General features: G+C 39.9%; 1 protein-coding gene across 1 annotated transcript in view; it reads left to right on the forward strand.

Annotated features, from left to right (window-relative positions):
* Window positions 1-14,080, forward strand: part of rims2b (regulating synaptic membrane exocytosis 2b) — a 158,548-nt gene that overhangs the window by 31,534 nt on the left and 112,934 nt on the right. Inside the window, exon 6 of the mRNA XM_084423300.1 lies at window positions 10,600-10,775. Coding sequence (XP_084279426.1) covers window positions 10,600-10,775 — 176 coding nt within the window. The remainder of the gene's footprint in view (window positions 1-10,599; window positions 10,776-14,080) is intronic.

Raw genomic sequence — 14,080 nt, forward strand, 5'->3', positions numbered from 1 at the left:
TGAAGAATGTGGAAAATAACTTTACTGATGGTCAATTGTTAACCAGCGACTAATTCACTATTCACAGCTCATGAATGATGAATGATGTGCATAATGCATAGTGTTTAGTGAGGGTGCAGCAGTAGGAAGATCTGTACATGCTTCTGATGAGATAACACTGCGATAAACAGCACTTGTATATGGTTAGAACTGCTTACTCTGCTTGAATTCTTGTTGGTATAGAGGCAAAATACGTCTTTTCAGGTGTCCCACAAAACAGTATTGCGGGATTTGTTGAGATCTCAGCGTTATATGCAAGTATATGCAGGACAGCAAACCAACTATATATTTATCTAGATGGTAGTTTTATATGTACACTTTTTATCTGCTTATCTGGCATGTGAGGTTTTGTTTGATTTGTTTCACTGGCTTGAGATCAGTATGGATGGTTGCAATATAAGTGTGTTAAATTTGATGAACTGTGATGAACTTTAAAAGCTATTTCTAGATTAGCAAGTGGTTTTATTCCCATGGTGCTATGCGCTTCCTGCTGGACAGTGAGTGTGGAGCTGTGTGAAGGCAGCTGGTGTTGGGGTGTCATGGACACCGGCGCTGCTGTGTCTGATGTCAGTGTCAATGGCTCCACATGTTAGTGAGGCCATGGATTGAGTTGCCCCCGCAGTGCTAGATGACCAGATTCTTTTTCAGTGGTGGGACAGTGATGTCATGGAGCTCTTGCTCCACGCCCTTAAACATTCACACTCACAACATTGTACATGGAAGGACAAGAAAATAAAAACATGTGATTAATGAAAAAAAAAAGACATTATTATAACATTAACCACATAATGCCTTATAACTTCATTTGTTGTGGGTTGCAATACCTTTTGTAATTACAAAAATTGCAACTAATAATTCTGAATAATTGAATTATAATATATCATATAATACATATTTAATTCTACTTTTAAAGGATTAACATCCAATTTTGTGTGCTATGTCAGGTGTTGTAATGCATTGAACTCTAAAGGTGTAATGTCTCGGTTATGTATGGTAACCCTCGTTCCCTGAAGGAGGAACGGAGACGTACCTCATGACCGACAAATAGGAATCTCGCTAGAGAGGCCAATCTACTTCGAGTGAAACTAAACGAGGAATGCACATTGGCGTGCAATGCACATTGGCTTGCAATCATTTGCATCAGCTGTTCAGCCACGCAGAGCGGGTATATAATGAGCAGAAGGTGCGATTGCACTTCAGTTTTTTGCTGAGGAGCCAAGCCGATGAGCTGGCTGCCCCGGCTGCCCCGGCGGGTAAACAGCAGATGTGGCGACGGGACGTATGTCTCCGTTCCCTCCTTCAGCGAACGTGGGTTACCATACATAACCAAGACGTTCCCTATCAGTCGGTCACTCTCTACGCACGTCGTGACTCGTGACCGACGAATAGGAATCCCTACCAAAGCGCCACAGCTGCTGACCCCATCCAGCGGCCTGTGTGAGCCTCTTGCCCCTTCTTGCCTGGAAGGACGATAGGAGAGGGCTTACACAGAGTGTATCTGTCACTGTTGTTCCGTTATAACCCATACAGTGAGAATATTGGATAACACTGGGAAAGCGTGCCCTTTCTTGTTAGGAAGGAGAACGCTGCGGAACCCACATTCTTCCCAGAAGGAGTTATGTAGCGATATACATATGAGGTTGTACTGCATATAAAAATACTGGGTGACTTAGCCCAAGGGAAAGACATGGGCTTCCGTTTAGGAGCAGCCGTGGTAGAAATACACATATGGGATCCCCGTAGGGTCACACAAATGGGACCCAGTCTAGACCCGGTTCTCAAGGATTCAACGGATAAAGGCCTGGCGCCGGACGCTCCGCCATGTCCAGGCCGAGGGTGTTGGAGGACTCAACAGGTTTTTTACTCTGAAGCAATAAAGTGCACAGTAGGGTGCAGCAAGCCGACAGAGCCGGGCCTCTCGCTTCTACCCGTTTAGCGTGAGAACACGGGAGGAGACCGGCTCTACACGTAGACTATAATATAATATCTAGTGAACGTGTTAGGTGTTGCCCAGCCCGCAGCTCTACAGGTATCTGTTAGCGAGGAGCCACGTGCCAGCGCCCAGGAGGATGCAACGCCTCTTGTGGAGTGAGCATGTAACCTGAGCGGGCAGGGCACGCCTTGTGCTTGGTAAGCCAAGGCGATGGCATCCACTATCCAGTGGGCCATCCTCTGCTTGGAGACAGCCTTTCCCTTCTGCTGGCCTCCGTCACAGACAAAGAGCTGGTCTAAGGTCCTGAGACTGAGTTCTGTCCACGTACTGACACAGAGCTCGAACGGGACAGAGCAAAGCCAGGGCTGGGTCTGCCTCCTCCAGGGGCAGCGCTTGCAGGTTCACTACCTGGTCCCTGAAGGGAGTGGTAGGAACCTTGGGCACATAGCCAGGCCGGGGTCGCAGTACAACAGCTCCACTGGTGGGATACGTGTGTAACCCTTAGCCGCCCCGCCATCAAGGGTGGTGAGGGAGGAGGAGCCACCGGGGCGGTTTCTGGCAGTAAAAGGTGCCGTCCACGCACCCGTGAGCTCCTCATGCACCTCCGGGAAGAAAGGCACTGGGGTGGGTTGCTGAGAACCAGCACGCACCACCCTGAGATACCAATCGTCCAACCTCGAGGGCTCCACACGAGCCCGATCCTGTTGGCGGCCCGGGAAAGCATGGCCATCATCTCTGGGTCCGACTCTGGAATCGTCATCCGCAGAGAAGTCTGACCCACCTTCCGATGCAGCGACCGACATCTGTTCATCATGGGGAGCGCCGAAGGAAATGACTGGTTGGGCCTTGTGGACCTTGTGGATGGTCCAGCATGTTCCGTCGGTGGCTCTACTGGCTGCGTAGCGTGAGAGGAATGAGAGTTCCTAGGAGGTTGGTTCCCCGGAGGAAGCGTGCTCACTGTAATCCTCAGGTCACCTGCACCCCTGCCTGAAGTAACCCTCTGAGGAGTGTTAGATCGCGGCAGAGGCGCGGGGACTCCGCCCCTTTGCAGGAACGAGAGTCTCGACCGAAGCTCAGAGATGGTCATCTTCCCACAATGGGTACATGACTCATCCACGAACACTGCCTCAGCATGTTCAATGCCCAGACACGCGATGCAGCGTTCGTGATCATCCCGCGATCCCAGGTAACGACCGTATCCAGAAACACACAGGTAGAGTGACATCTTTAAAAAGACGCGCTCCACCCGTGTAAGCTCTTTCAGGGGGCTGCTCTCCTAGGGGCTGAAGCACGCAGGGGTACGGTCGCTACGAACACAGACAGGGAAGTGTGCAACCTGTCGTGCGTCGTCTCTCTCTCACGGCGATCTTACCAGCCGTAAAAATGGCTTTTCAGTGCTCTTGGCGCACCGTACCAGCTGTAAGAACAGCCTTTTTGTTTTGCTTGTTTTACAGACACAAACACAAAAAGACAGAAAGAGAGCGAGAGAAAAAAGTCGACCCCGCTGCCGTGCTGTATCGCCCGCACCAGATGTGAGAGATCCTCCTGGAGAGCTCGCTCGTTCAATTTGTAAACACTCAGTGAAAAGAACAGCATCGACAAGCTAGGCCGAAGCAAAAAGCTGAAGTGCCATCGCACCTTCTGCTCATTATATACCCGCGCTGCGTGGCTGAACAGCTGATGCAAATGATTGCACGCCAATGTGCATTGGCTCGTTTAGTTTCACTCGAAGTAGATTGGCCTCTAGCGAGATTCCTATTCGACGTATGTAGAGAGTGATCGACTGATAGGGTACTACAAATAGCTAATATATAATATCATATCATATTTATGGCTAGACGTATATAATGCATTAAAATGTTTATGCATTATTAGGATGGATACCTTTATAATACATTAAGACAAAATTATACAGTAAATGCAGGCTTTAAAGGGTTAGTTCACCCAAAAATGAAAATTCTGTCCCTCATGTCGTTGCAAACATGCAAGACCTTCGTTCATCTTCGGAACACAAATGAAGATCTTTTTGATGAAATCTGAGAGATTTCTGATCCTCCATTGACAGCTACGCAACAAACTTTTACACATAAAGAGATCGTAAAACTAATCCATATGAATCGAGTTTAGTCCAAATTTCCATGATCACTTTATATGATGAACAGATTGAATTTAGGCTTTTATTCACATATAAACATTGATAAATGGATATAAACAGAAGTTCAACCGAACCTGCTTGACCCGCGAGAACAAACCTCATTGCGGAAACTCAAATGTGCTGTGTAACACAAGAGCGAACATGCTTCTGTTACCGTTTACCACAACTGATGTGTGAGTTGATGAATGCTTGTGTGAATAAAAGCCTAAATTCAATCTGTTCATCATATAAAGCGATCAAGTCTCTTTAGAAAATTTTGGACTAAACCACTCAATTCATATCGATTAGTTTTACGATCTCTTTATGGCCTTTTTGAAGCGTAAAAGCTTCAGTTGTGTAGCTGTCAAAATATCTTTGTGTTTCGAAGATGAATGAAAGTCGTTTAGAACGACATGAGTGTGAGTAATTAATGGCAGAATATTCATTTTTGGGTGAACTATCCTTTTAAGTCACAATTAAACAGAATCTTTTCTTTCATATTGTGACATGCTGAGTGTAACAATAGAAAAAGAAAAAATGTAGGGTGGAGACTTGGTTCAGTTTGATTGGATGTTGAGACGTGGCTGTTGCAAAGTGGAGGCAGATGAATGTGAGTTTGCAGGGCTGAAGTTGAAGCAGACTAAATGATTGGAGAAGCCCTGTTTGTCACCAGAGAGAAGTCTGGCATTTTCACTGAAGATCCAGTTGTGTCATTATAACATATATATTAAAAATGAAACATGAATTGTTCACAATAACATCTAAAACATATTGAGGAAATAGTTGTGTTTGTGTTTTCCAACATGTACTTAGTTTTACATTATCAGTTTCCACTTATTCTAGATACAGTAGGCTACATGGTTTTAGATTAAAAAAAATAGTAGCCTACTGTTTCTCATTGTTCTAATAAACATGTTTGACGTGACAGATGGAAATGTATAAAGTTATTTAGAATCAATAGAGGGTTTGGATCTGCTCACTGTTGATGCTGTTTTGTTTTAACTAGTTTTTTTTGCTTGAAGTCAACATTTTGTTGATTAGACTTCCTTTTTGTAAACTTTTAACTTAAATTTAACTTCCTAGTGACACTTATCTCCTAATAAAAACACAATACATAAGAGCTGATTCTGTTGCATTGTGAAGTGCTGAGAGAGAAAGAAGCAAGTTTAAAGGTGTCTGACTTCTCGTCCTCATGCGACAGTGTATTAATTTGCGTGAAAACAACTATATTTTTATTGCAAATCGGAGTTCAGTCCACTTAGATCTCATTCACACATTGTGAGGTCACGTTAGGTGAACTTCATTACAGCTTTTGAGAGTTATTAATTACCCAGAGGACGCTCATTCACTCACATCGTTTGAGTGTATTTCGCTTTTTAGTGTTTACAGTGTTTGGCTGCAGCTTCGTGTCTGTTATTACCTGTGTTTTTTCGGGCGGTTTGAGACGGCATGCATTTGTAATGAACTGAATTCCGGCTTAGTGGCTTGATAGCGGCAGGATCCGTAAATAATGTAGACTAAAGCGAACAGCAGTGAGTTTCTTAGCTTCATCGCTCATGCCTCATTCAGCCTCTTAAACGGCGATCGGTTCCGCTGTCAGACATGCGCAGAACTGACAGCAGCTCAATAGCGGCTTCTCATGCCGTTCTCAGAATCCAGATGAACCGAGCCGATCATTTCTCGTTCTGACGGAGACAGCAGACGCTCAAGACGTCAAGAGTCCATTGCACGCTGTAACAATCTTCTCTATCGCTGTTCATCGTGTCTCGACGGATACAAAATGACTCACAACGACGAAATGGGTAGGAAACTTAATTTATGCATTAAGTATGATATTAAATGTTTTCGACTCTTTCTACCATAGGCTACTAGTTGTCACAAGGGCTCACTCTGGTTTTTAAACCAAAAGTCCAGTTATATTTAAATGTATATTATGTTACATATATTTATTAGCAGTTCGAAACTGTCTCAAATTACTTTTTTCTGATCGAACATCCATTCAATGTCAAAATCATGTAGCCATGCTTACGCTGTTGAGTAAACAAGTGAACATAGTAAACATGCTACTAGCCTACATTCAGACTTGAGTCAACGGTAGATTTAACTGTGAGCCTAAACTGTGCTCTTTGCAATGTATTAATTAACCTACAGTAAATGTTGGCCAATACAAATCATTTAATATTTTTATAGGTTACATCTTTTCTATACCTGTTTTACGGTTTAAATTAAGCTGAACAACCTGTTTAAATGCAGGTTCCCATTGTGACAACTTACCCCATTAAGCCTACTGTTACACAGCATGCCCTTCAATTGGTCAAAAAAGGTTAATTAACTGTTTTCCCCCCTGAGAAATTGAGTGCAACAGGTACAGCAAATAAATTTACTTTATTATCACACTCAACTTTTGTTTGTCAATGATCAGTCTGCGTTTTTTCATCTTTATTAAAAAATAATAATGATCATATGCAAAACAGTGCATTTCCTTGCATCATGATCCTTGACCGTCCTCTCCCAAGTATTTTGAATGATGTATAGTCTCTGTACTTGTAAACTACTAATTTGTATACATCTGGTTATAATAAGCTTGAATAATTTTTTTTTCTATACTTATAATCAACTTTAAATCAATAGTTAATTTTTTTTTAAATGTATAATGTTGTCGGCAATGCTTTACTGCAAGTCTTGTGTCAGCCACTGGTTTCTTTGCGTTTCTCTAAATGCAGAAATTTGTGTAGCCTCTGCGGTAATGCATTTCTCATGTAGCAACATTTGCATTGAGCACTTTAATGTCCACAGTCCATTTGAAAGCAGTTCAGGCAATATTTCCTTATTACTAGGCTGTCACTAATGGCCCTCTTGTTCTATTTTCTGGGCCCATTCCATTCACACACAAACTCATTTTCTCCCTTTTGGACTGTCTCTCTCAGACTCTCTCCCTTTCTTTGACTGTCTCTCTCACTGGTGACTCAGCAAAGACAGGTGACCACTCTCCTCTAGCAGCAGCTCTAATGGTAGTCATTGATTTACTCGCTCTCACTATCTCACTGTCTGACTTCAGTGTGTATGAGTGTGCAGTTTATGTGTTATGAGTCTGCCAATCTTACAATCACAATCTTGCAAACATTTACCATACACTCTTAAAAATAAAGATTCTTTATTAGCATAACTGTAGTTTTATGTTTTCGGCATTTTCAGTTTCTTATTTATTGATTAATTTATTTAGTGGTTTAGTTTGCACAGTGTGCAACAAATACCCTTCAAGTTCTGTGAAAAAGAAGTACACTGTAGCGTACTATTAAAAAAAAGAGTACATATTACCGAAATAATATACTTTAATATAGTATATATATGTGAAACTGAAAGTGAATGTGATTATATTCAAATATTCAAATCAAAATATTATAAAAAAAAACAATGATTTAAAACGTACTTTAAAGCAAAACTTCTAATTTGACATTATTACAAAGAATTATAGTCATTAAGGATCATAGTCATGAAAGTGTACTCTTTTAGTGGCCTTTTATTTTTCATTATTATTTTATTATCTGCAAGTACAGTTTTTTTTTTATTATACTTTTAAGGTTTGACATATATTATAAGTGAACATTCTGTACAGTTAAGCTCAATTCTTTTTCACACGGGTACTCTTACTGTAGTAAATACATTTTATTCTATATTATTTATTCTATAGGCTATTAATTGGCTCCTGCTTACCCACAACACTAGGACAAGCTTTGAATAGATGGATGAATGTTTTATTAGTAGTAGAAGATACGGTGATCATCTACTTACCACTTCCATGACTATATACATATTGATTGACAGATGGTATAGGGGTTTACAGTGTAGCCAAGGTCCTCTGACAGACACATATGTTTGTAGTAGAATCTGTTGCAACCTAAGTAGTGAAGTCTGTAAGGGCACCAATATATTCATCCAAAACATAGACCTCTTTATAAACTGAATCAATAATAAATTGTACTTGTGGTCAGCATTCTGCAACAAATATCTTTCGGATTTTCTAGACTATGTTATGTCGTAAAGAGAGCAGGAGGATATATTAAAATTTAACAAATGGCTTCGGCAGGCATGTATCATTATACTAAAGGCCCCGATAATCTTCAAACGAAATCGAAGAATGAACTGATGTGACGTCATTTCGAACAAAATCAGGCCAAAACTAACTTCTTTTAGAGTTTGTTTTGGAAGTTCGAAACAGCTTGCCAAAGCGAACTTTCCGTAAAAGTTTGCTTCGGCTGGTAAACACCTTTGTACTACCATTGGTCCCTGGCAATTACATAATAGGTTGGTGTGCACGGTGCCTCTGCCTTCTTTCATGTGGAAATCTTTTCGGCTTCATTTCTCCTGTTCAATCCGTGGAGGTCAGACATGACCCTCGAGTTAAAACATAAACATACTGGAGAGCTGCTGTATAGTAGAAAATGAAGTTGTACTTCTGATGAAATGAGCCACTGACACTGTTTTTTAGGTTTAATACGGTAAAGCTTCTTGATTTTAAGCAATCTATTGTATAAAGTGCTATAAAAATAAACATGACGTGACTTTACCATTTGGTCATTTCGACTTTACACCCTCGAAAAAAGGTACAAAAGCTGTCACTGGGAAAGTACCCTTCAAAAGGGTTCTAATATGTACCATTTAGGTACTAATATGTACATTTTTGGTAACAATATGTACGTTTGAGGGAATAATATGCACTTTTTAGGTCCAAAGGTGTACCTTTTGAAAAGGTACCGCCATAGTGACAGCTTTTGTACCTTTTTTCTGAGAGTGTACCGAAATGCAGAGATTGTGCAAACATATTGACGTTGCTATGATTAGATGCTTTTCTTATGCTTTATTAAAAGAATGCTTGCTGTTTTCTCAGTTTTGTTGTGTTTATTTTGTTATTGAGAGGAACGCGTGCAGCACACATTTACATATTCATCTAAACATTGCTCTCATCGGTGTGGGTGGCATCAGATGTTTGTTAACAGTATATCGCTGCTCACGTATTTCGAACTTCGTTTTACCCCTAAATGAAGAATGAGAAAGAACTTCACCGTGAGTATATCAGGGCCTTAAGCAGGGCAGTGAGTGCCTGAGCCCTCCCCAGCTAATTGAAAGCAATTGGGGCAAATTTATTTTCACATTACATTACATAAACCTCACTCCAGACCAAGACAATATCAGTCCACTTTAGCTATGTGTATATTAGTCTTCATCAGGTCAGGAACTAGTTGGCATGTCTGTTCTTCCTATGTGGAGGAGCGAATCAAATTAGTGAAAGTATAAATCATTTAGTATAAACATGCTCATATGAATAGACTTTATGTAATTCTGTTGTGTTTGTTTTTTATGTTTGTTCTAAGAATAGACATGACATTATTTTCCTCACTGGAATTCATCCACAACTAGTAATATTCTAAAACAACATTCTGAAGCAATAAATACTACATTAGGGAAATTCTAAGATAGCATTCGTGTGTACTTAAAGGGGTCCTATAATGCCCTTTTCACAAGATGTAAAATAAGTATCTGATGTCCCCAGAGTGTGTATGTGAAGTTTTAGCTCAGAATACCTTCAGATATTTTAATAGCATGTTAAAATTGTCACTTTTTGAGGGTGAGCAAAAACTCGCCGTTTTTGTGTGTGTCCCTTTAAATTCAAATGAGCTGCTGCTTCCGGCACAGAGGGTGGAGCTTCAAGAGCTGTGTGTGCTAGCAGCTCCAATTACCTCACGCAGACATGCACTGAAAATGTCAAAAACGTTTAGCCTTTTATTATGTTCAAACCGGAGTCGGACAAAGATGGAGAGACTCAAGAAGAAGTGACAACATGTAAAATGCAACAGCACATTTCTGAATGGTTAGTTGATAAATTTATGTAGCTAACTATCTTCTAGTCATTTATTAGCATATTCTGTCATGATAATCTATAAATCGTGTTCCCGGGGACTGGGTTTATGTAAATTTTAGGGTTAGTGATGTCACTAACCCCTGAAGAAGCTCATTGTAGTCCCTACCAGCCATTTGTTGTAGTCCTTAAAAAGCTATTTCTGTAAAAGACAATATCTCCCTTTGCTTTGAACTTCGAGCATCGTAACTTTGCAGATGTTGTTTATGCTCAAACAGCAACATTACACACTAAATAAAGTTAAAAAGTGAAATCATAATCAACCACCCCTTTAAAGACTGTCAACATTAGTGCGCCACCCTCAGGCTTAATAACGCAAACTCTGCCAAAAGTGTTCTGCATGTGTTCAGCGATTAGAATATAAAGCTCACAAAATGTTTATCATAAACTAGCACTGAGACCCAGAATCTGCCCTACCTCAATTTACGGTCAGGAGCCGCTACTGATCTGTATGATAAAAAAGGAATAGTTAGAAGAACACAATAACTCCATAAAAGCTGGACATCTTGGTTTGTTTGTTATTATGTTCTTACTGAGTTTTTTTCCCTTAATCTTAATTTGTCATCTTCCATGTAGGTAATGTGGGTATGCAACCTGTGCCGAAAACAACAAGAAATCCTCACCAAGTCGGGAGCGTGGTTCTACAGTGGTCCTGAGGGGTCCAGATCAGGGTCCCAAGCCAAAGTAAGGGGAGGCCCAGCAGGAGCAAACCAGGACCCTCTCAGAAACGGTGCAGGGGTCCCCTCAGACAGGTGAGAAGTTTATATTACTGCACATTGCTTGGCCTCGGACAATGTAAAATGTACGGGACTGATGCTGTCAGAAGGTTTTGTCTCAATGAGGAAGCTTTGTTAAAGGTTTTTTGGAGTGGAAATTACTTAAGTGAAGTGTTTTTATTATTGATAATTCATAGGACAGAAAACCGTTTTTGTAATTGTCTTGTAGAGAAATTAGCAAACCAGGATATGATTTTTTTTTTTTCAGTTTCAGGATTTCTTCGCTATTTTCTCAGGACATGCATTTGATACCTGTAATGTATGGACATTTTATGTGCAGTAATTAAGAATCACACAGCAGCATTAATAAACAGGAAACTGCAAATGTTTTAAATCTTTAGGAGCATCTGTAAAATTCAAACATACAACTGTGATAAGGGTTGTGCTATGTTGAAGGCACAATACATGCTTTGCAGTTAACATTTAGCTCCTTAATTTTCTTCTTTGACAATTATATCTGTTTAATTCTTCAAAGCAACATTCAATGTACAGTGACAGTTGCCTCTGAGGTAACTAGAGGTAAAACTAATGGTCATGAATTTTGCAGTAACTACACTGTTATATTTTAAGAAGTGAATGTGAGTGGAGCCTGACTTTGCTAAGCTCTCCGTTACTGTACTAGGGTGTTGTGATTGATATGTGTTTGCTTATCAGTATTATTTATTATTATATTAACCTTGTGAAAAAGAAGTACACTTAAAGGAGAACTCCGGTCAATTTTAACATTGAGCTCATTTTTTTGTACATTTGGAGTGCTGTCAATACAGAGAACAACGACAAAAATCGGTGTTGCCTACACCGAGTTATTCTATTTTTAAAATTTGCACCCTATTGACTTCAATGGGGCAAGTAGTAAGCCTGCTTTTTAGCCTCTTAACATCCTTTAAGTGTCATTACAAGTGCACAGAAAATGTGAGTGATTCCTTCCGAGTGAACACGAGTGGATCTGACTGCAGTAGATGTTAGAGATATTAATAAAAATGAAGTTCACGCGCATAGGTTTAGTACCTATGATCACGCGCGTGAACTCGACAATCGATTACTATGGCCTTCCACCGAAAACAGGATGTAAACAAAGGTATGAGCGCTGGCTGAATTAACTTCATTTTTATTAATATCTCTAACATCTACTGCAGTCAGATCCACTCGTGTTCACTCGGAAGGAATCACTCACATTTTCTGTGCACTTGTAATGACACTTAAAGGATGTTAAGAGGCTAAAAAGCAGGCTTACTACTTGCCCCATTGAAGTCAATAGGGTGCAAATTTTAAAAATAGAATAACTAGGCAACACCGATTTTTGTCGTTGTTCTCTGTATTGACAGCACTCCAAATGTACAAAAAAATGAGCTCAATGTTAAAATTGACCGGAGTTCTCCTTTAAGTATGTCTTTAAAAAAAGAGTGCGTATTACAGAAATAAAACACTTTAAATGAATATACTTAAGCAGATTTGACATGATTACAAAGTTTTTAAAAGTATACTTAAGTGCATTAAAAAGTGTACACTTAAGTAGCCGTTTTATTGCTTTAATGTTCATATTGGCAATTATACAGTTTTTCAAAAATATAATTTTAAGATTTGAAGTATACGCTACAAGGGTATGATTTCTGGACTATACTTGGGGTTAATAGTGGGTTGCTTATGTAAGCCCGTTTAAAGGTCCAATGGCTGTCTCCAATAATACGAGTGAAGGTTTCTGCGCGTTACTGTCTTTCCTTTTACGCAACACGACAAGATTAAATGAAATACATTTTCTCATATGTATTACCTCGTTATTTCATCTGACTCCATAAATGAAAAAGGTTTTAATGATATCTGAGCATCATTAAAAGTGAGCGAATGTTTGATTATTTTTTTTAACTCTTTAAGTATATTTTACCCGTTCAGGGGTGCGTTTCCCGTACAACAACCACGTAACTCGCTGCTTCACTACCATTGTATGATGCATCGTTGAAGAAATCAACTAGCTAGTCACGAATATTGTCGCAAATTGGTTGTTCAACCACGTTGGTTAATGATGTCATGCACCTGTTGGAGTAATAACTTCTTTTAATGAATCTGTTTGAGATTGAATTAATACTAGATGTTTTGCTATAAATTACAGACATGGCATCTGAGGACAATTTATAAGTTTTCTCAGTTATTTTGCTTTGTTTCCAGATTCAATCATTGGCTCATTCTTACGTAGTAGAAGATCACACATGCGTACTCTTCAAAAACGATGCTTTAAATCATTGATTTAATTGTGGTCTATTGACAAATTAAAAGATGTAAATGACATTTGTATGTATTCTAAATAAAAGATACAGATTGTATTGAATGTCAGCTTTCTTATTTGGCTCAAGATAAGGATTTATTGAGTCCACATGTCATGCAAACAAGAAACTATGCTTCTAACCACAGGCCAAGAGCTGTCGTTCCAACCACTCAAGTTTGTGATGCTGTTCGTGAATCTTCGTTAGAACTGTGTTTTCGGGAAACACAGACTCATTGAACTATGCTGATAACGATAGAACTTGCGACCATAGTTGGCTAACGATGCTTTTGGGAAACGCACCCCAGAGTAGTCGCTCAGAGGTCCTCAAGTCTTCTGTTTAACGCAGGTCTCACGTTCACAAGCTCATCAGTTTTGGTCACCAAACAGAGGTAATTGCCATATACCTGAGATCTGTCATATTCATGTTTACACAATCAAAGATACTTTGGTATAGCCCTCATGGAATTGCATACACTTGAATTTAACTTAACGTTTACTTCAGTAGAGGCATGGCCACTATTACAGATAGCTGACCAACATTACTTCTCTTATAATAGCTTTGGATTGGCCATGCCGTGGTTTCCCACGTACACTTATCTAAAGTAACATTAAATTAAAACAGAGGTAAGACACACCCAAATTTAGATTGGTCAAGCAGCACAATAATACCAATATATCAATAATACCACATTTCTTATATTTTATAACTTCTTTTAGCTTTTCATTATGGCTGGGAGAATGAGACCATTTTACCAGGCGCACTGAGACACTTTAAATGATACCAAACATGTATATTTACTTTTTGTACACACTTCTTGTTAACATTGCATAGGTTTTTAGTGAGCTTTAAGTGAGGAGGAGAAGAGGGGGAGCTGGGGGAGATGATGAAACTTTAAAAGTGAGGTGTGAGCTGCACTGTGTGCTGCGTCTCGGATGTTGCTGTTACATATGCAAGAGAGAGTTCAAATGTTAATTCTCATGAGAGCCTTTTGTTTTCTCGAGGGGTAGCCCAGACTTGCTG

Source organism: Rutilus rutilus (genome assembly GCF_951802725.1).
Source record: "Rutilus rutilus genome assembly, chromosome: 11".
NCBI classification, from domain to species: domain Eukaryota; kingdom Metazoa; phylum Chordata; class Actinopteri; order Cypriniformes; family Leuciscidae; genus Rutilus; species Rutilus rutilus.